The 22,485-nt window shown below is 47.7% G+C and overlaps 1 protein-coding gene across 3 annotated transcripts in view; it reads left to right on the top strand.

Moving 5' to 3' along the window:
• LOC144507798 (C-type lectin domain family 10 member A-like) overlaps positions 1-22,485 on the top strand; it is a 73,651-nt gene that overhangs the window by 34,116 nt on the left and 17,050 nt on the right. For all 3 annotated transcript variants that reach the window (XM_078235098.1, XM_078235099.1, XM_078235100.1), the window contains 4 exons: positions 8,287-8,403; positions 12,125-12,196; positions 14,248-14,316; positions 21,136-21,210. In XM_078235098.1, the coding sequence (XP_078091224.1) occupies positions 8,287-8,403; positions 12,125-12,196; positions 14,248-14,316; positions 21,136-21,210 (333 nt within the window). The remainder of the gene's footprint in view (positions 1-8,286; positions 8,404-12,124; positions 12,197-14,247; positions 14,317-21,135; positions 21,211-22,485) is intronic.

A 22,485-nucleotide genomic window follows, 5' to 3' on the forward strand; every position in this document is an offset into this window, starting at 1 on the left:
GGGGAGAACGTGCAAACTCCACACAGACAGTGATCCAAGCCGGGAATCGAACCCGGGTTCCTGGCGCTGTGAAGCAGCCCCAAGTCATGTCTGACTTGGTCAGACATGAACCCCTCTTAACAAAACCACGCTGACTGTTCTTGATTAATCTCCGCCTCTCCAAATGCAGATCAATTCTGTCCCTCAGAATTGCTTCCAATTATTTCCCCACCACTAAGATTAGACTGACTGACCTGGAATTTCCTGATTGATTCCTTCTTCTCTTCTTCCCATTGGGACCACATTGCCTGTCCACACGTCCCCCGGCACAGATGTTAGGGTCACAGTCCTCATCAACTGCCTAAGCGAGCGATCATTGCTTACGTTACAATCCCCAGGAGAGACAGAGAAATTCTTCGATATTATTGGGCAGAGAAGCAAACAGATGCAGAATAAATAATTACAAAGGGAAATAAGGTGGGGTGGGGGGCTGAGAGAGAGAGAACGGTGTCTGGTGGGGTGAATGTTCTCGATAGAGTATTATTCCCGATGGGAAGCATTGCAGCTATCCTGCAACTTCCCCCCTTCTCCCACCCAGTTCAAACTAAAATTCTGAGTCCTGTCCTGGGAGTGTTTGATGGGGGACTGTGTTGAGGGAGCTTTACTCTGTATCTAACCCCGTGCTGTACCTGTCCTGGGTGTGTTTGATGGGGGACAGTGTAGAGGGAGCTTTACTCTGTATCTAACCCCGTGCTGTACCTGTCCTGGGAGTGTTTGACGGGGACAGTGTAGAGGGAGCTTTACTCTGTATCTAACCCCGTGCTGTACCTGTCCTGGGAGTGTTTGATAGGGAAAGTGTAGAGGGAGCTTTACTCTGTATCTAACCAGTGCTCTACCTGTCCTGGGAGTGTTTGATGGGGACAGTGCAGAGGGAGCTTTACTCTGTATCTAACTCCGTGCTGTACCTGTCCTGGGAGTGTTTGATGGGGGACGGTGTGGAGGGAGTTTTACTCTGTATCTAACCCCGTGCTGTACCTGTCCTGGGAGTGTTTGACGGGGACAGTGTAGAGGGACCTTTACTCTGTATCTAACCCCATGCTGTCCCTGTCCTGGGAGTGTTTGACGGGGACAGTGTAGAGGGAGCTTTACTCTGTATCTAACCCCATGCTGTACCTGTCCTGGGAGTGTTAGATGTGGACAGTGTAGAGGGAGCTTTACTCTGTATCTAATCCCGTGCTGTACCTGTCCTGGGAGTGTTTGATGGGGACAGTGTAGAGGGAGCTTTACTCTGTATCCAACCCCGTGCTGTACCTGTCCTGGGAGTGTTTGATGGGGACAGTGTAGAGGGAGCTTTACTCTGTATCTAACCCCGTGCTGTACCTGTCCTGGGAGTGTTTCATGGGGACAGTGTAGAGGGAGCTTTACTCTGTATCTAACCCCGTGCTGTACCTGTCCTGGGAGTGTTTCATGGGGACAGTGTAGAGGGAGCTTTACTCTGTATCTAACCCCGTGCTGTACCTGTCCTGGGAGTGTTTCATGGGGACAGTGTAGAGGGAGCTTTACTCTGTATCTAACCCCGTGAATATGTGTGACGCTGTGACAGGGGTAGCTTCTCATTGGTGAAACCCGTTGACAATGCTGGAGCTATGGGACTGTAATAGAGCTTCCTGGGCAATCCGAGAGGCTCCATACCACAACCACCACCTCTCTGCCCAACTCCATTCCCGTTAACACATTGAGAACACAAAGGGTGTTATAAAATTAAAGGAAATATTTCACACTGCATTGGTTCACTTTGTTTATATCCACGTACGTCATCATTATTTGTAGGAATTAATTTAGTCAGAGTATTAAATGTATTAGCATGCCTCAGGGTGGGCACACATTGACTGGCACAGGGGGGGCTTAGAGACATTGAGTAAAGAGTTGGGAAATCATGTTGTAGCTGTATAAACCTTGGTTAGGCCGCATTTGGAGCATTGTGTGCAGTTCTGGTCACCACACTACCAGGACGTGGAAGCTTTGGAGAGAGTGCAAAGAAGGTTCACCAGGATGTTCACCAGGTCTCGAGGGTGTTGACTATGTGGAGAGGTTGAATAAACTCGGATTGTTTTCACTGGAAAGGCTGAGAGGAGACCTGACAGGGGTCTACAAAATGATGAGAGGCATAAACAGGGCGGATAGTCAGAGGATTTTTCTAAGGGTGTAAATGTCAATTACAAGGGGGCACAGGTTCAAGGTGAGAGGGGGAAAGTTTAAGGGAGATGTGCGGGGGAAGTTTTTCATGCAGAGAGTGGTGGGTGCCTGGAACGCGCTGCCAGAGGAGGTGGTGGAAGCATTAGCAACATTTAAGAGGCATCTGATGGGTACATGAATAAGGAGGAAATAGAGGGATACGGACCGAGTAAGGGCAGAATGTTTTTTTTTCTTTAGGCAGGCATCATGATCGGTGCAGGCTTGGTGGGCCTGTGCTGTACTTTACTTTAATCTTTCTCTGTTCTTTGTTCCTTTGTTCTGGAAGAAACAATGTTATTTTTCTTGTGTTCACTCGTTATTGAATGTGCATCTTGTTGTCGAGTGTTGCACTCACTACTCTGTGAGACATGACTGAACTAGGCCCTAGTCAGCCCGCTCTTCTGTGTAATGTAAAGGAAATTGGGCCTCTTACTCTCAACGGGGGTAATTGAAATGCTGGGGTGGCACAGTGGTTAACACTGCTGCCTCACAGCGCCAGGGACCCGGGTTCAATTCCTGGGTCGGGTCACTGTCTGTGTGGAGTTTGCACATTCTCCCCGTGCCTGCGTGGGTTTCCTCCGGGTGCTCCGGTTTCCTCCCACAGATGTGGAGATGTAGCGTTGGTTGAAGGTCTGTAACCTTCACGACTTGCCTGGGCTTGCAAAATCTCACTAACTGTCCTGTCTGGAGACAATACACACCTCTTTAACCTGTGTTTAACCCTCTCTCCACTCACATTGTCTGTACCTTTAAGACTTGATTACCTGTAAAGACTCGCACTCCACCCATTATCTTGTAAATTGAGTTTGTGTCTATATATGCCCTGTTTGTGAACACAACTCCTCCCACTCACCTGAAGAAGGGGCAGTGCTCCGAAAGCTTGCGCTACCAAATAAACCTGTTGGACTTTAACCTGGTGTTGTGAGACTTCTTACTGTTCCTCCCACAGTCCAAAGATGTACAGGTTAGGTGGATTGACCATGCTAAATTGCCCCTTAGTGTCAGGGGGACTAGTTAGGGTAAATGCATGGGGGTTATGGGGGTAGGGCCTGGGTGGAATTGTGGTTAGTTCAGGCTCGATGGACCAAATGGCCTCCTTCTGCACTGTAAGATTCTACGATTCTATGAAATCAGCTCAACACCCTTTACGGACTCAGTCAGCCAGCACCCTGAGATGGACACACATTTAGACAGGAACGGCGCCCCTTTTATTCCCCCCCCCCCCCACCCCCAACCGCCCTCCCCCACTTTTCTTTGACTGAGTGTTCCCACCACAGGGCATTAAACCTTCCCAGTTCATTCCTCAACATCCCGATCCCATTCCCTGCCCTCCCCCTGATCCCTCTTCCACTCCTTCATGCCCCAAACCCCAATCTAACCAGCCCACCACCACTCCCCCCCTTCTCCCACATCTGAATTTGGCCAGGAATGGGGCAAACGGATCGGCCCGGCCAGCGATGCCCACATCCCATGAAAGAATGTTGCTGCCATGCCAGAGCCTAAAGCAGGAGGCAGCGGAGAACATTGGGTGAGATTAAAATAATATCGGTAAAGAGGAGGGGAAAGGATGGTGTACATCAAGGTGAGAACTGCACCCAGTCCCAAAGGGGTGTACCAGGGTGCCGAGAGAAGGAGGGATGGAATTTGCAGTGACTCTGCCCACTGTTCTCCCCCGACATGGGTATTGTCAGAGGACTGCAGACATTACAGCCCTGTCCACAAAACAGGAGACAGATAAACCCAAAAACTGCTGTCTAATCAGCCTAATGTATTTTTTATTCTTTCATGGGTATCGCTGGCTGGACCAGCACGTATTGCCCATCCCTCATTGCCTTTGGACTGATTTGATTTGATTTGATTTATTATTGTCACATGTATTAACATACAGTGAAAAGTATTGTTTCTTGCGTGCTATACAGACAAAGCATACCGTTCATAGAGAAGGAAAGGAGAGAGTGCAGAATGTAGTGTTACAGTCATAGCTAGGGTGTCGAGAAAGATCAACTTAATGCGAGGTAGGTCCATTCAAAAGTCAGCAGGGAAGAAGCTGTTCTTGAGTCGGTTGGTACGTGACCTCAGACTTTTGTATCTTTTTCCCAACGGAAGAAGGTGGAAGAGAGAATGTCCGGGGTGCCTGGGATCCTTAATTATGCTTTGCCGAGGCAGCGGGAAGTGTAGACAGAGTCAATGGATGGGAGGCTGGTTTGCGTGATGGATTGGGCTAACTGAGTGTCTTGCTCGGCCATTTCAGAGGGTGGTTAAGAGTCTTGCTGTGGCTCTGGAGACACATGTAGGCCAGACCAGGTAAGGGCGGGAGATTTCCTTCCCTAGAGGACATTGGTGAACCAGATGGACTTTTGTTTTACAACATTTGATGATAGTTGTCGCGATCACCATTACTGAGACTTGATTTCAGAATCCTGATTTTACTCAGTGAGTTCAAAGCCCACCATTGACAGCTGGTGAGACTGGGATTTGAACCTTTGTCTCCAGAGCATTAAAAGCTGGGTATTGTGTTTACTAGTTTAGTGGCATTACCACCACACCACCATCTCCCCCCTTCCCCAAGCATCCCTGATGGAGAAAAACATTAAGAGACACCAAGAAAATGGCGTGGCATTGGGGAAACAATGGATTGACAAATGCCAACCTGCAATACCAAGTTAATCGCGTTCTTCGAAATAAGGGAGAGGGTTGGTGAGGGTGGTACAGCTTGGGCACACGGACTTTGAAAAGGAGTCGCTTAAAGTCCCACATCATAGACTTGTGACTGAAAATGAAGCTCGTAGGGTTAAAGGGAGTGACTTTGTGGGTAAGGGGGTAACAAAATGGAGACTCGTGATGAATGGGTGGAGGCCAAATTATACCCACAACCCCCTCTAGGGGTCAGTGTTGGGACCACAGCTCTCTTTGACAGCTTTCAAAAGGGAAGTGGGGAAGTATTGAACCTTTCCTCATAAGACACCTTCTCTGAATTGTTTCCAGTGTAAGTCTACTTCTCATCGAGTGAGGAGGTCAAAACCGTACCCAGTACTCCAGGTGTGGTCTGACCAATGTGCAGTGGCAAAATGACTTTCCTACTTTTACAATCCACCCCTCTTTGCAATAAAGGACAACGTTCCATTTGCCTTCCACATTACTTGCTGCACCTGCATGATTCATGTACAAGGATACCCGGGTCCCTCTGTACCACAGCATCCTCCAGTCCCTCTCCACTTAAATAACATTTTGCTTTTCTATCCTTCCCGCTAAAGTGGGCAACCTCACATTTTTCCACAGTATATTCCATCTGCCGTTTTTTTTAAGCAACTCACTTAACCTGTCTTTACCCTTTGTGTCCTCCTCACAGCTTTATTTCTTACCTATCTAGATGTTGGAAAAAATTATAAGGGATAGGATTTATAGTTATTTGGAGAGTAATGAATTGATAGGTGATAGTCAGCATGGTTTTGTGGCAGGTAGGTCGTGCCTTACTAACCTTATTGAGTTTTTTGAGAAAGTGACCAAGGAGGTGGATGGGGGCAAGGCAGTGGACGTGGTATATATGGATTTTAGTAAGGCGTTTGATAAGGTTCACCATGGTAGGCTTCTGCAGAAAATGCAGATGTATGGGATTGGGGGTGATCTAGGAAATTGGATCAGGAATTGGCTAGCGGATAGGAAACAGAGGGTGGTGGTTGATAGTAAATATTCATCATGGAGTGCGGTTACAAGTGGTGTACCTCAGGGATCTGTTTTGGGGCCACTGCTGTTTGTAATATTTATTAATGATCTGGATGAGGGTATAGTTGGGTGGATTAGCAAATTTGCTGATGACACCAAAGTCGGTGGTGTGGTAGACAGTGAGGAAGGGTGTCGTAGTTTGCAGGAAGACTTAGACAGGTTGCAAAGTTGGGCCGAGAGGTGGCGGATGGAGTTTAATGCGGAGAAGTGTGAGGTAATTCACTTTGGTAGGAATAACAGATGTGTTGAGTATAGGGCTAACGGGAGGACTTTGAATAGTGTGGAGGAGCAGAGGGATCTAGGTGTATGTGTGCATAGATCCCTGAAAGTTGGGAATCAAGTAGATAAGGTTGTTAAGAAGGCATATGGTGTCTTGGCGTTTATTGGTAGGGGGATTGAATTTAGGAGTCGTAGCGTTATGTTGCAACTGTACACAACTCTGGTGCGGCCGCACTTGGAGTACTGTGTGCAGTTCTGGTCCCCACATTACAGGAAGGATGTGGAGGCTTTGGAGAGGGTGCAGAGGAGGTTTACCAGGATGTTGCCTGGTATGGAGGGGAGATCCTATGAGGAGAGGCTGAGGGATTTGGGATTGTTTTCGCTGGAAAGGCGGCGGCTAAGAGGGGATCTTATTGAAACATATAAGATGATTAGAGGTTTAGATAGGGTGGATAGTGATAGCCTTTTTCCTCTGATGGAGAAATCCAGCACGAGGGGGCATGGCTTTAAATTGAGGGGGGGTAGTTATAGAACCGATGTCAGGGGTAGGTTCTTTACCCAGAGGGTGGTGAGGGATTGGAATGCCCTGCCAGCATCAGTAGTAAATGCGCCTAGTTTGGGGGCGTTTAAGAGATCCGTAGATAGGTTCATGGACGAAAAGAAATTGGTTTAGGTTGGAGGGTCACAGTTTTTTTTTTAACTGGTCGGTGCAACATCGTGGGCCGAAGGGCCTGTTCTGCGCTGTAATGTTCTATGTTCTATGTTCTATGTTCTATCTCTGTATCATCAACAAACTTGGCTACAATACACGCGGTTCCTTCATCCAAGCCATTGATATCGATTCTGAATAGTTGAGGCTTCAGCCCTGATCCCCGCGGAACTCCACTAGTTGCAGTTTTCCCATTTGAAATGACCCATTTACCCTGATTCTCCGTTCCCTGTTAGTGAGCTAATCCTCTACCACGCTCCTATCTCACCCCCAACACCATGAACTCTTATTTTGTCCAGTGGCGCCTTATTAAATGCTTTTGGAAATCCAGATACATGACATCTAGTGGTTCCCCTTTATCCAACCTCCTTGTTACATCCTCAAAGGACTCTGATAAATTTGTCAAGCAGTTTCCCTTTCACTGAACCCATGTTGATTCTGTCTGATTGACCATAAGACGGAGGAGCAGAAATAGGCCATTCAGCCTATTGAGTCTGCTCCGCCATTCAATGAAATCATGACTGATCTGATGTGATAATCTTCAACTCCACTTTCCCACCTTATCCCATCACCCTCAATTCCCTTACTGATTAAAAATCTGTCTATATCAGCCTTGAACGTACTTAACGGCCCAGCCTCTGCAGCCTTCAGCGGGAAAGAATTCCACACATTCACTACCCGCGGAGAGAAGAGATTCTTCCTCATCTCTGTGTTAAATGGGTGACCCCCTCACTCTGAGATGATGCCCTCTGGTCCCAGACTCTCCCACAAGGGGAAACAGCCTCTCAGCATCCACCCTGTCGAATTCCCTGAGAATCCTATATATCTCAATAAGGTCGCCTCTCATTTTTCTAAACTCCAATGAGTACAGGCCCATCCTACTCAACCCCACCTCATAAGAAAGTCCCTCCATACCTGGGATCAACCTAGTGACCTTTCTCTGGAATGCTCCCAATGTCAGGATATCTTTCCTTAGATAAGGGATCAAAACTGTTCACAGTGTTCCAGAAGATTGTGATTTTCTAAATGTCCTGCTAGTTCCGCAGTAAGGATAGGTTTCCCCAATGGCGCAGTGGTTAGCACTGCTGTCTCACAGCGCCAGGGACCCGGGTTCGATTCCCGGCTTGGGTCGCCATCTGTGTGGAGCTTGGACATTCTCCCCGTGTCTGCGTGGGTTTCCTCCGGGTGCTCCGGTTTCCTCCCACAGTCCGAAAGACATGCTGGTTAGGGTGTATTGGCCATGGTAAATTCCACCTCAGTGTACCCGAACAGGCGCCGGAGTGTGGCAACAAGGGGAATTTCACAGTAACTTCATTGCAGTGTTAATGTAAGCCTAGTTGTGTCACTAATAAATAAACTTTAAACTTAATCAATCTTTCCTGCAGCAAAGGTCGCGAATTACTTTCTGATTTCTGTTTCAGGCCAAGCTAAAGCACCAGCAGGAGGCGCTGGAGGGAAGTTCCCCAATTTCGTCGCTTACCTTCTCCTGGGACTATTTGTCCTGCTGACGATAATATTTGTCGTTGGAATGCTGAAATGTAAGTCCCTGAATGTCTCTCATACGCGCGTGGCATTGGGGACCATTGGGGAAGGCCGAGAAACCTTCGGAAAACTGCGGAGGGGGTGGGGTTGACCAACACGGGAAAGATCTGCAGAACCCAAGCTTACTGGGTCACTGGGACCTGGTGATACCACCCGAGGCTCTGGGAGGAAAGTGAGAAAGGAGATTTGAAATTCCAGTCACAAGTTCCCGATCCTCTTTCTATATGGAAATTGTGGTTGATGTAACGTTGCTTCCAAACTGTGAGGAAAGGCAAACCGTGTAACTATGGACTGTTACCATCTCTGTGGAAATTAATACTTTTGAAAAAGACATTTCAGTTCCTTAGTGACTGACTGAAAGGATCCCAGATCAAAATTTCAAGTTTTAAGACTTTTACTGTAACAATCTAAATACTACTTTTTAAAAATTCATTCATGGGACATGGGCATTGCTGGCTGGGCCAGCATTTATTGCCCATCCCTAGTTGCCCCTTGAGAAGGTGGTGGTGAGCTGCCTTCTTGAATCGCTGCGGTCCACGTGCTGCGGGTTGACCCACAATGCCGTTAGGGAGGGAATTCCAGGATTTTGACCCAGCGACTGCGAAGGAACGGCGATATATTTCCAAGTCAGGAAGGTGAGTGGCTTGGAGGGGAACTTGCAGGTTGTGGTGTTCCCATGTATCTGCTGCCCTTGTCCTTCTAGATGGAAGTGGTGGTGGGTTTGGAAGGTGCTGTCTAAGGATCTTTGGTGAGTTGCTGCAGTGCAGTTTGTAGATGGTACACACTGCTGCTACTGAGCGTCGGTGGTGGAGGGAGTGAATGTTTGTAGATGTGGTGCCAATCAAGCGGGGCTGCTTTGTCCTGGATGGTGCCAAGCTTCTTGAGTGTTGTTGGAGCTGCACCCATCCAGGCAAGTGGGGAGTATTCCATCACACTCCTGACTTGTGCCTTGTAGATGATGGATAGGCTTTGGGAAGTCAGGAGGTGAATTACTTGCCGCAGTATTCCCAGCCTCTGACCCGCTCTTGTAGCCACTGTGTTTATGTGGTGAGTCCAGTTGAGTTTCTGGTCAATGGTAACCCCAAGGATGTTGACAGTGGGGGATTCAGTGATGGTTACACCATTGAATGTTAAAGGGTGGTGGTTAGAGTGTCTCTTATTGGTGATGGTCCTTGCCTGGCATTTGTGTGGCGCGAACGTTATTGGCCACTTTTCAGCCCAAGTCTGGATATTGTCCAAATCTTGCTGCATTTGAACATGGACTGTTTCAGTATCTGAGGAGTCGCGAATGGTGCTGGACATTGTGCAATCATCGGTGAACTTAAGCTAAACACTTAGAGGGTAGGGAACTATGTAACTCTGGGCTGTTACCATCCCTGGTACCTTTGAAAAAGACATTTCAGTTCCGTAGTGACTGACTGAAAGGATCCCAGATCAAAATTTCAAGTTTTAAGACTTTTACTGTAACAATCTAAATGCAGCTTAAGCTGAACACTTACTTGGCAATTTAGACACTCAACCGCACCAAAAGTGCTCCCTGTTTAACCTTTAGCACAACCAAGGATCTCTCACTGTTGTTCTTCTTTATTTTGAACCTGAAGTTGACACTTTCATTCTCCAGGAACCAATCCAAAGCTATTCTCCACTCCTGATGCTCTGCTTCCTGTTTCCTTTCCCAGACAGTATTAATTCCAGATCTGACTTTCATTGCGAGGATTAAACTGCAGATTCCTTCTCTCCAACCAAGGTTAGGTGGATCTTCCAGCCTCCTTTAATTCCTCATGAGTTCAGTCTCTTCAGTCGAGTGTGAGCTCCCACCAGAATTCCACGTGGGTGAAATATAGGGTCAGAATTTTCTCTGCTCCAGGTGTAGGGCTAGATGCCTCTATTTCTTCCTCTCTTCCTCTCTCTCCCTCTCTCTCTATCCCTCTCACTCAGATTCCTGCAAACTGACGTGTGCCTGTGAGTTTCAGGAATACCTTGGAAAAACTGTAGCCCGATGCCACAGTAGTTTTCTACGGATCATTCCACTTTCAAAGCTTAACTCCATTGTACCATGAATCACATAAGCCATGTATCCAGGTAGAAATGCTACTTAGCTATCCTGTAGAGCAGCACGGTACCACAGTGTTTAGCACTGCTGTCTCACAATACCACAGACCCAGGTTCAATTCTGGCCTTGGGTCACTGTCTGTGTGGAGTCTGCACGTTCTCCTCGTATCTGCGTGGGTTTCCTCCGGGTGCTCCGGTTTCCTCCCACAGTTCAAAGGTGTGCGGGTTAGGTGGATTGGCCATGCTAAATTGCCTCTTAGTATCAGGGGGACTAGCTAGGGTAAATGCATGGGGTTATGGGGATAGGACCTGGGTCGGATAGTGGTCGGTACATACTTGATGGGCCGAATGGCCTCCTTCTGCACTGTAGGGATTCTATGATTCAGAACAGGGGAACAGGACGCTCAAATGCTTTGCACAAATCTAGAATGTTCCCACCTGCACATTCACCCACTTGGCGGGCAATCAAAAGTTTCAGATCTGAGAATCCTCGGTTGCATCTCTCAGTTGGTCGTGAATTTTACATTGAATTTAGTAGCTTCAGATTGTGACTTGTTTCCACCACCTTAATCCCCCTTTCTTAAAAATATCCCATGCATGTATTGCCCCGATGCAAACCCCTCCCTTTGCCCCCACCCCCCTCTCCCCAACCAGGCCATCTGTCTCTATGTTCTTCAAGTTGCTACTTATTGTTGCAATTTCTCATAGCTACACTTTAATATCTAACCCGAATCCCTCACCCTCCAGTTCTGACGAAGATTCATTCATTCATGGGACATGGGCGTCGCTGGTTGGGCCAACATTTATTGCCTATCCCCAGTCGCTCTTGAACTGAGTGGCTTGCTGGGGCATATCAGAGGGCAGTTGAGAGTCAACCACATTGCTGTGGCTCTGGAGTCGCATGTAGGCCAGACCGGGTAAGGACGGCAGATTTCCTTCCCTAAAGGGACATTAGTGAACCAGATGGGTTTTTCCAACAATCGACAATGGGTTTTTTTTTAGTTTATTTATTCGTATCACAAGTAGGCGTACATCAACACTGCAATGAAGTTACTGTGAAAATCCCCTAGTCGCCACACTCCGGCGCCTGTTCGGGTTCGCTGAGGGAGAATTTTAGTGTGGTTAATGCACCCTAACCAGCAAGTGTTTGGGACTGTGGAAGAAACCGGAGCACCCGGAGGAAACCCATGCAGACACTGGGAGGACGTGCAAACTCTGCACAGTGACCCAAGCCGGGAATCAAACCCGGGTCCCTGATGCTGTGAGGCAGCAGTGCTAACCACTGTGCCGCCGAAACATTGCTACAGTGACTGCCCATCAAAAATGGTCATCAGTAGTTTCTTAATTCCAGATTTTTATTGAATTCGAAATCACCATCTGCCGCGGTGGGATTCGAACTCGGGTTTGCAAAGCATTTCTGCGGCTCTCTGGATCACTAGTCCAGTGACAATACCACTGCGCCACGACCTTCCCTAACGTGGCTAGAAATCACTTAACCAAGGGGCTGATGTGTCTGCCTGTTCCTGACTCAGTCGACCTCAACCCTTCCTCTGAGAGCGTCGCGTTCATGTGTCGAGTTCGATTTGCTCCCGTTGCGTCCATTTGGAGACGGTTCAGTTCTTGGAGTTGGCTGGAACTGGGGAATAATTACTGTCTCATTTTCAGTTAAACAGATCTCCAACGAAATTCAGGATTTCAGGGATAATCTCACGATGCAACTTGCAGTGATGAAGCAGGGTAAGTGTTTGCTAACCTGTCTCATGGTCAATATGGCCCAATCAGCTGCAACCAAAGGAGCCCCATGATTGGACCAGCAGTAGTAACCTCCAGCATGACTCTCCAGTGCCTCCCAGTGGCCCAGTCAGTAAGTGCAACACGCGTGATGTGATTCAGAAATTGAGACCTGGAATGTTGCAGGCTCGGGGATGGATTTCTGTGGAGTAATACCCAATCTGGAGGCATTTAGAAATTCACTCTATCCTCCCCCATTCCCGACACCTCTGATTTTCAGTGGCACGGGATAATAGCATTGATAGTGAGGCTACATCTGGGACAGCAGATCTTGCCAGCACCATTGTAGGGGAGGGCATCTCCTAGGTCCTTCCTGGTCCTATTAGACCCTCCTAGGCTTCTTGACAACATTGTTCAAAGTCCCCAGAAGGAGACATGAGCCCCAGTCTAGATTCAGAACAGAGGCAAGGGTTAAAGATCTTATCCCTGTTCACATCATGCCAACTTATCCCACCCAACTCCATGGTCACTCATAACCCCTCCCCCATGGCAACCCATAACACTTCCATAACATGACCAGTCTACACTGTGTACAGAAGCAATAAACCCAATAGTAACAATGGAAATGGCCGTGTCTGCGTGGGTTTCCTCCGGGTGCTCCGGTTTCCTCCCACTGTCCAAAGATGTGCAGGTTAGGTGGATTGGCCATGTTAAATTGTCCCTTAGTGTCATGGGGACTAGCTAAGGTAAGTGCATGGAGTTTACATGGAGTAAATGCGCCGATCATGACGCTTGCCTAAACTAAAACCGTATGCACTTACAGAGTCCGTATCCTTCCATTCCCGTCCTATTCATGTATTCCTCTCATTGCCCCTTAAACGCTGCTATCGTACCTGCTCCCACCACCTCCCCGGGCAGCGCGTTCCAGACATTCACCACCCTTTGTGTAAAAAAACTTGTCTCGCGCATCTCCTCTAAACCTTTCCCCACGCACCTTAAACCTATGTCCCCGAGTACTTGACTCTTCCACCCTAGGAAAGAGCATCTGACTATCCACTCTGTCCATGCCACTCATAATCTTGTAAACCTCATCAGGTCGCCCCTCAACCTCCATCGTTCCTGTTAGAATCTTCTAGGTTTTGATGAGATCTAATATGGCCAAAGAGGTTGTTTGTCTGCCTGTGAATCCCACCGATACACAGTGAAGAGTGGGAGAGTTTGCTGGCTAGCCACACTGCAGGAGGCATAAGTACTACTCTGTACTTCCCCAAGCATCACCATGCACCAGCCAATCCACTAGAGGTCTATAGAGGCGAATGCCCTCTGAGGGCAGGGTTCCTAACAATGGATAGTGATGGTGTGGAGATGCCGGCGTTGGACTGGGGTAAGCACAGTAAGAAGTCTCACAACACCAGGTTAAAGTCCAACAGGTTTATATGGGAGCGCGCTCCGAAAGCTCATGATACCAAATAAACCTTTTGGACTTTGCCCTGGTGTTGTGAAACTTCTTACAATGGATAGTGGCTATCTGTATCAGCAAATTATCCAAGATATGTTTTGTCAATGTGGTGTGTGGTTTGGGAAATATCAGAGTAATATTGCCGGCGTTCGTGACAGAGATCTCAGGGTGAGTCACTGGGTTTGAAGCTTGTTGGGGTTTAAGTGGTTGACTCCCAGTGGGAGTTAGAGGGGGCTATGAGGCCACAGGATAATGGGGTCTGGAGACACCGTGTGATTCATAGAAACATAGAAACACAGAGGATAGGTGCAGGAGGAGGCCATTTGGCCCTTCGAGCTTGCTCCACCATTCATCCCAGTCATGGCTGATCATCCAACTCCTGCTCTCCCCCTTTGATCCTGTTTGCCCCGTTCACTCCGGTTAGGGAGCCAATCGCCACGTTGAACTTGGGAAGACGAATTCATTTGAAACGTCACCACGAATGAGCAGGGGAAAGGCAGCAGTTATAAGACACTGTGTGGAGAGTGTTTGGATCGCACTGTGTAGAGATCGATGTTGTTGGCTGTTCTGTGATCTGATGTCTTGTCTTGCGTTGCAGAGCTGGGCGAGGAAATCAGGAACGGGCACGCACAGCTACTGAGAGAACAGAGACAGCTGGACAACAAAGGTAAGTGACCGATGATCACACTCTGACCCTGGACAAGGCTGACCTCTCTGACTGAACTGTCTCAAACTGGACATTAAACATCCCGGTTCACCGCTGATGGGGCATGGGTGGGTGTCCCGTCCATTGCACCAAGTGGGTGTCCCGCCCATTGCACCAAGTGTGTGCTGCTCCTTGTACCTGCGGAGTCTCGCTAACCGTCTCCCAGCTTGGATGGTCTACCCAGAATCTCGTTGTGAGTTCAGTGACAGACACAGTGGCATCTTGTCTGAACAATTTTAATCAATCTCGACATTTGTGTTGCAATTTATAGACGAGATAGGGACATGAGGAGGCCATTCAGCCCCTTGAGCCTGTCCTACTATCCTATCAGATCATGGCTGACCTGAATTGAAGGGCGGCACGGTGGCTCAGTGGTTAGCACTGCTGCCTCACAGTGCCAGGGACCCGGGTTCGATTCCAGCCTTGGGTCACTGTCTGTGTGGAGTCTGCACGTTCTCCCCGTGTCTGCGTGGGTTTCCTCCGGGTGCTCCGGTTTCCTCCCACAGTCCAAAGATGTGCAGGTTAGGTTGATTGGCCAGGTTAAATCGCCACTTAGTATCAGGGGAATTAGGAGTGGTTGTGGGGATAGGACTGGATGGGATTGTTGTCAGTGCAGGCTCGATGGGCCAAATGGCCTCCTTCTGCACTGCAGGGATTCTATGAATCCTATCCATCTACCAATCCTGCTCTAACCCTTAATAGCTCTGCCGAACCAAAACACATCAATCTTAGATCTGACGCACTCAATGAACTCCTAAAATCAAGAGTTCCAGAAGTTTACTTTGTGTGGAAAAAGTGTTGACACTGCCCACAATTCTAATTTTGAGATAAAGACCCCTTATTCTGGATTCCCATAGAGTCATAGAGGTTTACAGCATGGAAACAGGCCCTTCGGCCCAACTTGTCCATGCTGCCCCCTTTTTTTTAACCAGGAAGCTAGTCCCAATTGCCTGTGTTTGGCCCATATCCCTCTATACCCATCGTACCCATGTAACTGTCTAAATGCTTTTTAAAAGACAAAATTGTACCCGCCTCTACTACTACCTCTGGCAGCTTGTTCCAGACACTCACCACCCTCTGTGTGAAAAAATTGCCCCTCTGGACTCATTTGTATCTCTCCCCTCTCAGCTTAAACCTATGCCCTCTAGTTTTAGACTCCCCTACCTTTGGGAAAAGATATTGACTACCTACCTTAACTATGCCCCTCTTTATTTCATAGACCTCTATAAGATCACCCCTAAACCTCCTACACTCCAGAGAAAAAAGTCCCAGTCTATCCAGCCTCTCCTTATAACTCAAACCATCAAGTCCCGGTAGCAAACTAGTAAATCTTTTCTGCACTCTTTCTAGTTTAATAATATCCTTTCTATAATAGGGTGACCAGAATTGCACACAGTATTCCAAGTGTGGCCTTACCAATGTCTTGTACAACTTCAACAAGACGTCCCAACTCCTGTATTCAATGTTCTGACCGATGAAACCAAGCATGCCGAATGCCTTCTTCACCACTCTGTCCACCTGTGACTCCACTTTCAATGAGCTATGAACTTGTACCCCTAGATCTCTTTGTTCTGTAACTCTCCCCAACTCTACCATTAACTGAGTAAGTCCTGCCCTGGTTCAATCTATCAAAATCCATCACCTCGCGTTTATCTAAATTAAACTCCATCTGCCATTCAGCGGCCCACTGGCCCAATCTCCAGAGAAAATCATGTTGACCTCTCCAATAAATTGTTTGTTTGATTTAAACACCTCACTTCTTAAACCCGTTGGGGTTTAGCGGATTGAGAGGTGATCATTTTGAAACATATAAGATACTGACGGAATTTGATAGATGGATCATTACCCCTTCTGGGAGATACAGAGGACACAGTTGAAGAATAAGAGGTCTAGCGATTAAGGCAGAGATGGGGAGAATTATTTTCCCTCAGAGGGTCATCAGTCTGGAGAATTCTCTACTACAGAATGGGCGACACGGTGGCTCAGTGGTTAGCACTGCTGCCTCACAGTGCCAGGGACCTGGGTTTGATTCCTGGCTTGGGTCACTGTCTGTGTGGAGTTTGCACATTTGCCCCGCATCTGGGCGGGTTCTCCCCGTGTCTGGACAGTGCTAACCACTGTGCTACCCCAGATCAATTAGATCAATCAATCCGGGATCTAGTTAGGGATCCATCTTTGGGCCATCTCAAGTCTGATTGGCGCTTCCCCATTCAGCTCCGGGACTGCAAGCTCCAGTTCGGAACAAGTTTCCGGGTGTCACCTACTTTGGTAGGAAGAATGGAGGCACAGACTATTTTCTAAATGGGGAAAGGCTTTAGAAATCTGAAGCGCAAAGGGACTTGGGATATGGTCAGACCCCATATTGTGAGCAGTTTTGGGCCCCGTACCCAAGGAAGGATGTGCTGGCCTTGGAAAGGGTTCAGAGGAGGTTCACAGGAATGATCCCTGGAATGAAGAGCTTGTCATATGAGGAACGGTTGAGGACTCTGGGTCTGTATTCAATAGAGTTTAGAAGGATGAGGGGGGGATGTTATTGAAACTTACTGAATACTGAGAGGCCTGGATAGAGTGAACATGGAGAGGATGTTTCCACTTGTGGGAGAGACTAGAACTCTAGGGCACAACTTCAAAGTGAAAGGACGCTCCTTTAAAACAGAGATGAGGAGGAATTTCTTCAGCCAGAGTGGTGAATCTGTGGAACTCTTTGCCGCAGAAGGCTGTGGAGGCCGGGTCATTGAGTGTCTTTAAGACAGAGATAGATAGGTTCTTGATTAATAAGGGGATCAGGGGTTATGGGGAAAAGGCAGGAGAACGGGGATGAGAAACATATCAGCCATGATTGAATGGCGCAGCAGACTCGATGGGCCGAGTGGCCTCATTCTGCTCCTATTTCTGATGCTATTTAATAGCTTCACTTCAGCAGCATGTGGGGAATTTGAATTCCTGTCTCACTCTCCCTCAAAACATTCCACTTTTTTCCACATTAAACTTGTCGAATATCATTTTCAAAAATCCATTCCAAGGGCGCTGCCCCATCGGATAAAACAGATAAAACCTCTGTCAGAACATTGAATACAGGAGTTGGAATGTCTTGTTGAAGTTGTACAAGACGTTGGTAAGGCCACATTTGGAATACTGTGCGCAGTTCTGGTCACCCTATTATAGAAAGGATATTATTAAACTAGAAAGAGTGCAGAAAAGATTTACCAGGATGCTACTGGGACTTGATGGTTTGAGTTATAAGGAGAGGCTGGATAGACTGGGACTTTTTTCTCTGGAGCGTAGGAGGCTGAGGGGTGATCTTATAGAGGTCTATGAAATAATGAGGGGCACAGATCAACTAGATAGTCAATATCTTTTCCCAAAGGTAGGGGAGTCTAAAACTAGAGGGCATAGGTTTAAGGTGAGAGGGGAGAGATACAAAAGGGTCCAGAGGGACAATTTTTTCACATAGAGGGTGGTGAGTGTTTGGAACAAGCTGCCAGAGGTAGTAGTAGAGGCGGGTAAAATTTTGTCTTTTGAAAAGCATTTAGATAGTTACATGGGTGCGATGGGTATAGAGAGATATGGGCCAAATGTGGGCAATTGGCATTAGGTTAGGGGTTTTTTAAAAAAAGAGCGGCATGGACAAGTTGGGCCGAAGGGCCTGTTTCCATGCTGTAAACCTCTGTGACTCTATGAGTTCAGCCGGTATTTGTCTTTGACCGTTTTACTGGTGTTCCATTTTAAAGTATACAAGATCAGTTCAGACCAATAGTCTCATTTCCCCATCTTCCTGTCAATGTTTCATCCCATTTGATTTGATCTAATTTATTATTGTCACATGTATTAGGATACAGTGAAAAGTATTGTTTCTTGCGCGCTCTACAGACAGAGCATACCGTTCATAGAGAAGGAAAGGAGAGGGTGCAGAATGTAGTGTTACAGTCGTAGCTAGGATGTAGAGAAAGATCAACTTAATGCGAGGTAGGTCCATTCAAAAGTTTTATTTTAACTCATTCATGGGACATGGGCGTCGCTGGCTGGGCCAGCATTTGTTGCCCTTCCCTAGTGGCCTGAGAGCAGTTGAGAATCAACCACATTGCTGTGGCTCTGGAGTCACATGTAGGCCAGACCGGGTAAGGACGGCAGATTTCATTCCCTAACGGGCATTAGTGAACCAGATGGGTTTTTCTGACAATCTACAATGGCTTCATCGTCATCAGTAGATTCTTAATTCCAGATATTTTTTATTGAATTCAAATTCCACCATCTGCCGTGGCGGGATTTGAACCCGGGTCCCCAGCTGAGTTTCTGGATTAACAGTCTCGTGATAATACCACGAGGCCATCGTCTCCCCTAAGTCTGACGGCACATTTGTTGTGGTGTATATTTCGTCCAGCGCGATCTTCATGTCCGCATGGGGTGGAATGCAAACTGCCGTCAGGATAACGGAGGTGAACTCCTGCAGAAGGTAGCAGGGGCGGCATTTTAGCGTCAGGTATTCTAGGTCCAGGGAGCAGAAACTCGCCAGTGTTGCTACATCTAGGCACCATGAGGTGTTGACTAGTAAGCAGACCCCACCTCCCCTCGCCTTTCCTTGACTGTACGGTCAATTCGGTGGATTGAGAAGCCCTCTGGTTGTTGGGCACTGTCTGGTGAAGCAGGTGTGAGCCACGTCTCCGTGAAACAGAGCACACAGCAGTCCCTCAGTTCTCTTTGGAAAGTGAGTCTGGCTTTTCAGTTTGTCTAGCTTGTTCTCCAGGTTTTCCTGGCTCTCCTTGTGGACCTGAGCCAATCAGAGAGACAACCAATGGTGGGGGGAGAACATAAGAACTAGGAGCAGGAGTCAGCCATCTGGCCCCTCGAGCCTGCTCCGCCATTCAATAAGATCATGGCTGATCTTTTCGTGGACTCAGCTCCACTTACCCACCCGCTCACCATAACCCTTAATTCCTTTACTGTTCAAAAATTTATCTATCCTTGCCTTAAAAACATTCAATGAGGTAGCCTCAACTGCTTCACTGGGCAGGGAATTCCACAGATTCACAACCCTTTGTGTGAAGAAGTTCCTCCTCAACTCAGTCCTAAATCTGCTTCCCCTTATTTTGAGGCCATGCCCCCTAGTTCTAGTTTCACCCGCCAGTGGAAACAACCTCCCTGCTTCTATCTTATCTATTCCCTCCATAATCTTATATGTTTCTATAAGATCTCCCCTCATTCTTCTGAATTCCAATGAGTATAGCCCCAGTCTACTCAGTCTCTCCTCATAAGCCAATCCTCTCAACTCCGGAATCAACCTCTTGTATCTCCTCTGCACCCCCTCCAGTGCCAGTATATCCTTTCTCAAGTAAGGAGACCTAAACTGTACACAGTACTCCAGGTGTGGCCTCACCAGCACCTTATACAGCTGCAACATAACCTCACTGTTTTTAAACTCCATCCCTCTAGCAACGAAGGACAAAATTCCATTTGCCTTCTTAATTACCTGCTGCACCTGCAAACCAGCTCCTTGAGATTCCTGCGCAAGGACACCCAGGAGGGGGAGGATTGTCTGGGGTTGCTCCCTCCACCCCTGCGCAGTTGAGTGTGAGGAACCTTAACCAGGGATAGGTAAGGGGTTGAACACCAAGGTGAGCCCTTTACGGCTGCAGTTCCCAGGGGACAACCAGCAGGTGGCAGCAATGTTCTGCAGTGGAGCAGACCGGATTGATCCCACTTGATTTAATTTATTATTGTCACTGTATTAGTATACAGTGAAAAGTATCGCTTCTTGCGCGCTATACAGACAAAGCATACCATTCATAGAGAAGGAAAGGAGAGAGTGCAGAATGTAGTGTTACGGTTATAGCTAGGGTGTAGAGAAAGATCAACTTAATGTGAGGTAGGTCCATTCAAACGTCTGACAGCAGCAGGGAAGAAGCTGTTCTTGAGTCGGTTGGTACGTGACCTCAGACTTTTGTATCTTTTCCCGATGACGAAGGTGGAAGAGAGAATGTCCGTGGTATGTGGGGTCCTTAATTATGCTGACTGCTTTGCCGAGGCAGCGGGAAGTGTAGACAGAGTCAATGGATGGATTGGGTTACATTCACGACCTTTTGTAGTTCCTTGCGGTCTTGGGCAGAGCAGGAGCCCATACCAAGCTGTGATACAACCAGAAAGAATGCTTTCTACGGTGCATCTGTAAAAGTTGGTGAGAGTCGTAGCTGACATGCCAAATTTCCTTAGTCTTCTGAGAAAGTAGAGGCGTTGGTGGGCTTTCTTAACTATAGTGTCGGCATGGGGGGACCAGGACAGGTTGTTGATGATCTGGACACCTAAAAACCTGAAGCTCTCGACCCTTTCTACTTCGTCCTCATTGATGTAGACAGGGGCATGTTCTCCTTTACGCTTCCTGAAGTCGGTGACAATCTCCTTCGTTTTGTTGACATTGAGGGAGAGATTATTGTTCCTGCACCAGTTCACCAGATTCTCTATCTCATTCCTGTACTCTGTCTCGTCATTGTTTGAGATCCGACCCACTACAGTGGTGTCGTCAGCAAACTTGAAGATTGAGTTGGAGGGGAATTTGGCCGCACAGTCATAGGTGTATAAGGAGTATAGTAGGGGGCTGAGAACACAGCCTTGTGGGGCACCAGTGTTGAGGATGATCATGGAGGGGGTGTTGTTGCCTATCCTTACTGATTGTGATCTGTGGGTTCGGAGGTTCAGGATCCAGTCACAGGGGGAGGAGCTGAACATGAATTAATCTCTCAAGCTCCAAGCAACAGATCCTGTATTAACACTTGTTCTTGTTTGCAGTTATGATGCTTTCCACAGACATGGGCAACGCTCACCAGGAACTCAACAGGGGTCAGTCACAGATGACCAATGACAGTAAGTTATGGCTGAAAAAGATTTCTTCCTGTTTCTCTCACATACGGTGGCGCAGTGGTTAGCACCGCTGCCTCACAGCGCCAGGGACCCGGGTTCGATTCCCGGGGGCATGGTGGCACAGTGGTTAGCACTGCTGCCTCACAGCGCCAGGGACCTGGGTTCGATTCCCGGCTTGGGTCACTGTGCGGAGTCTGCACATTCTCCCCGTGTCTGTGTGGGTTTCCTCCAGTTTCCTCCCACAGTCCGGAAGACGCGCTGGTTAGAGTGCTTTGGCTGTACTAAACTCTCCCTCAATGTACCCGAACAGACGCCGGAGTGTGGCAGCTGGGGGGCTTTCACAGTAACTTCATTGCAGTGTTAATGTAAGCTTACTTACGACACAAATGTATAAACTTTACACAATTCTCTGTCTTATTCAGTCTGGTGGATGCCAGTCTCCAACTCCACTCCACCTTGGAATCTCTGGTTGTTCTGGACTCCTTGCCTGTGACACCAATCGATAAAAGTGAAAAGATTGGGGTTTTATGTCGATGTTTTCAGGATATGTTGAAAGTCTGAGAGCAGCAATCCATCCCCTGATGCTGAGGAACTCACTGTTTGTCCTCTTTGAACCTTTCTGGGGACAGTTTTTCTCCCCTTATCTCAGGAAAGATGCATTGGCATTGGAGGCAGTCCAGAGAAGGTTCACTGGGTTTATCCTGAGTATTGTGGTGATACTGTGCCTTCAAGAAGTGTATTTTAAACATGTTCCTCTGTCATTTTTTAAAAATCAGGCCCTGGCCCTTTTGGTATTGTTGCCGTGATGTCTGTACCGTCATCTGTGACTGTTGCTGAAGCAATATAATGGACATCCTGTTTAGTTTTAATCTGGGCCTAATCCAGTGTTCCGGAGATATATGACCCTTTTGGAACTGTTGGGTGGAGTCTGATTGACAGGTCAGGTGGTATCCAGGCACAGGTCTTTTTTTTACACAGGAGAAATCTAAAGGTTTTGGTTTTATTTTGGGTGGAAACTGTTTGGATTGCAGACTGAAAGCAGTGTTCTCTGTCTCTCTCTGGAGTGGAAATTCTGCTGTTTGTGAGGTGCAGCTAGAAGCTAGAGGCAAGGAGTATCTCTGGGTCCCTCGAGGTGTGCTGGAAGTTCCAGGGCTGGGAATTCTCAGTTGTGATCCAACATTGCAAAGCTGCATCACGTGAACATACTTGCTTTCTGCGCTAAGCCGAGAACGGGATATGTGTTTGTGGGGGTTGTTTGGTTGGAACAGAGTATTTAGC

This window comes from Mustelus asterias, chromosome 19, assembly GCF_964213995.1.
Source record: "Mustelus asterias chromosome 19, sMusAst1.hap1.1, whole genome shotgun sequence".
Lineage (NCBI taxonomy): Eukaryota > Metazoa > Chordata > Chondrichthyes > Carcharhiniformes > Triakidae > Mustelus > Mustelus asterias.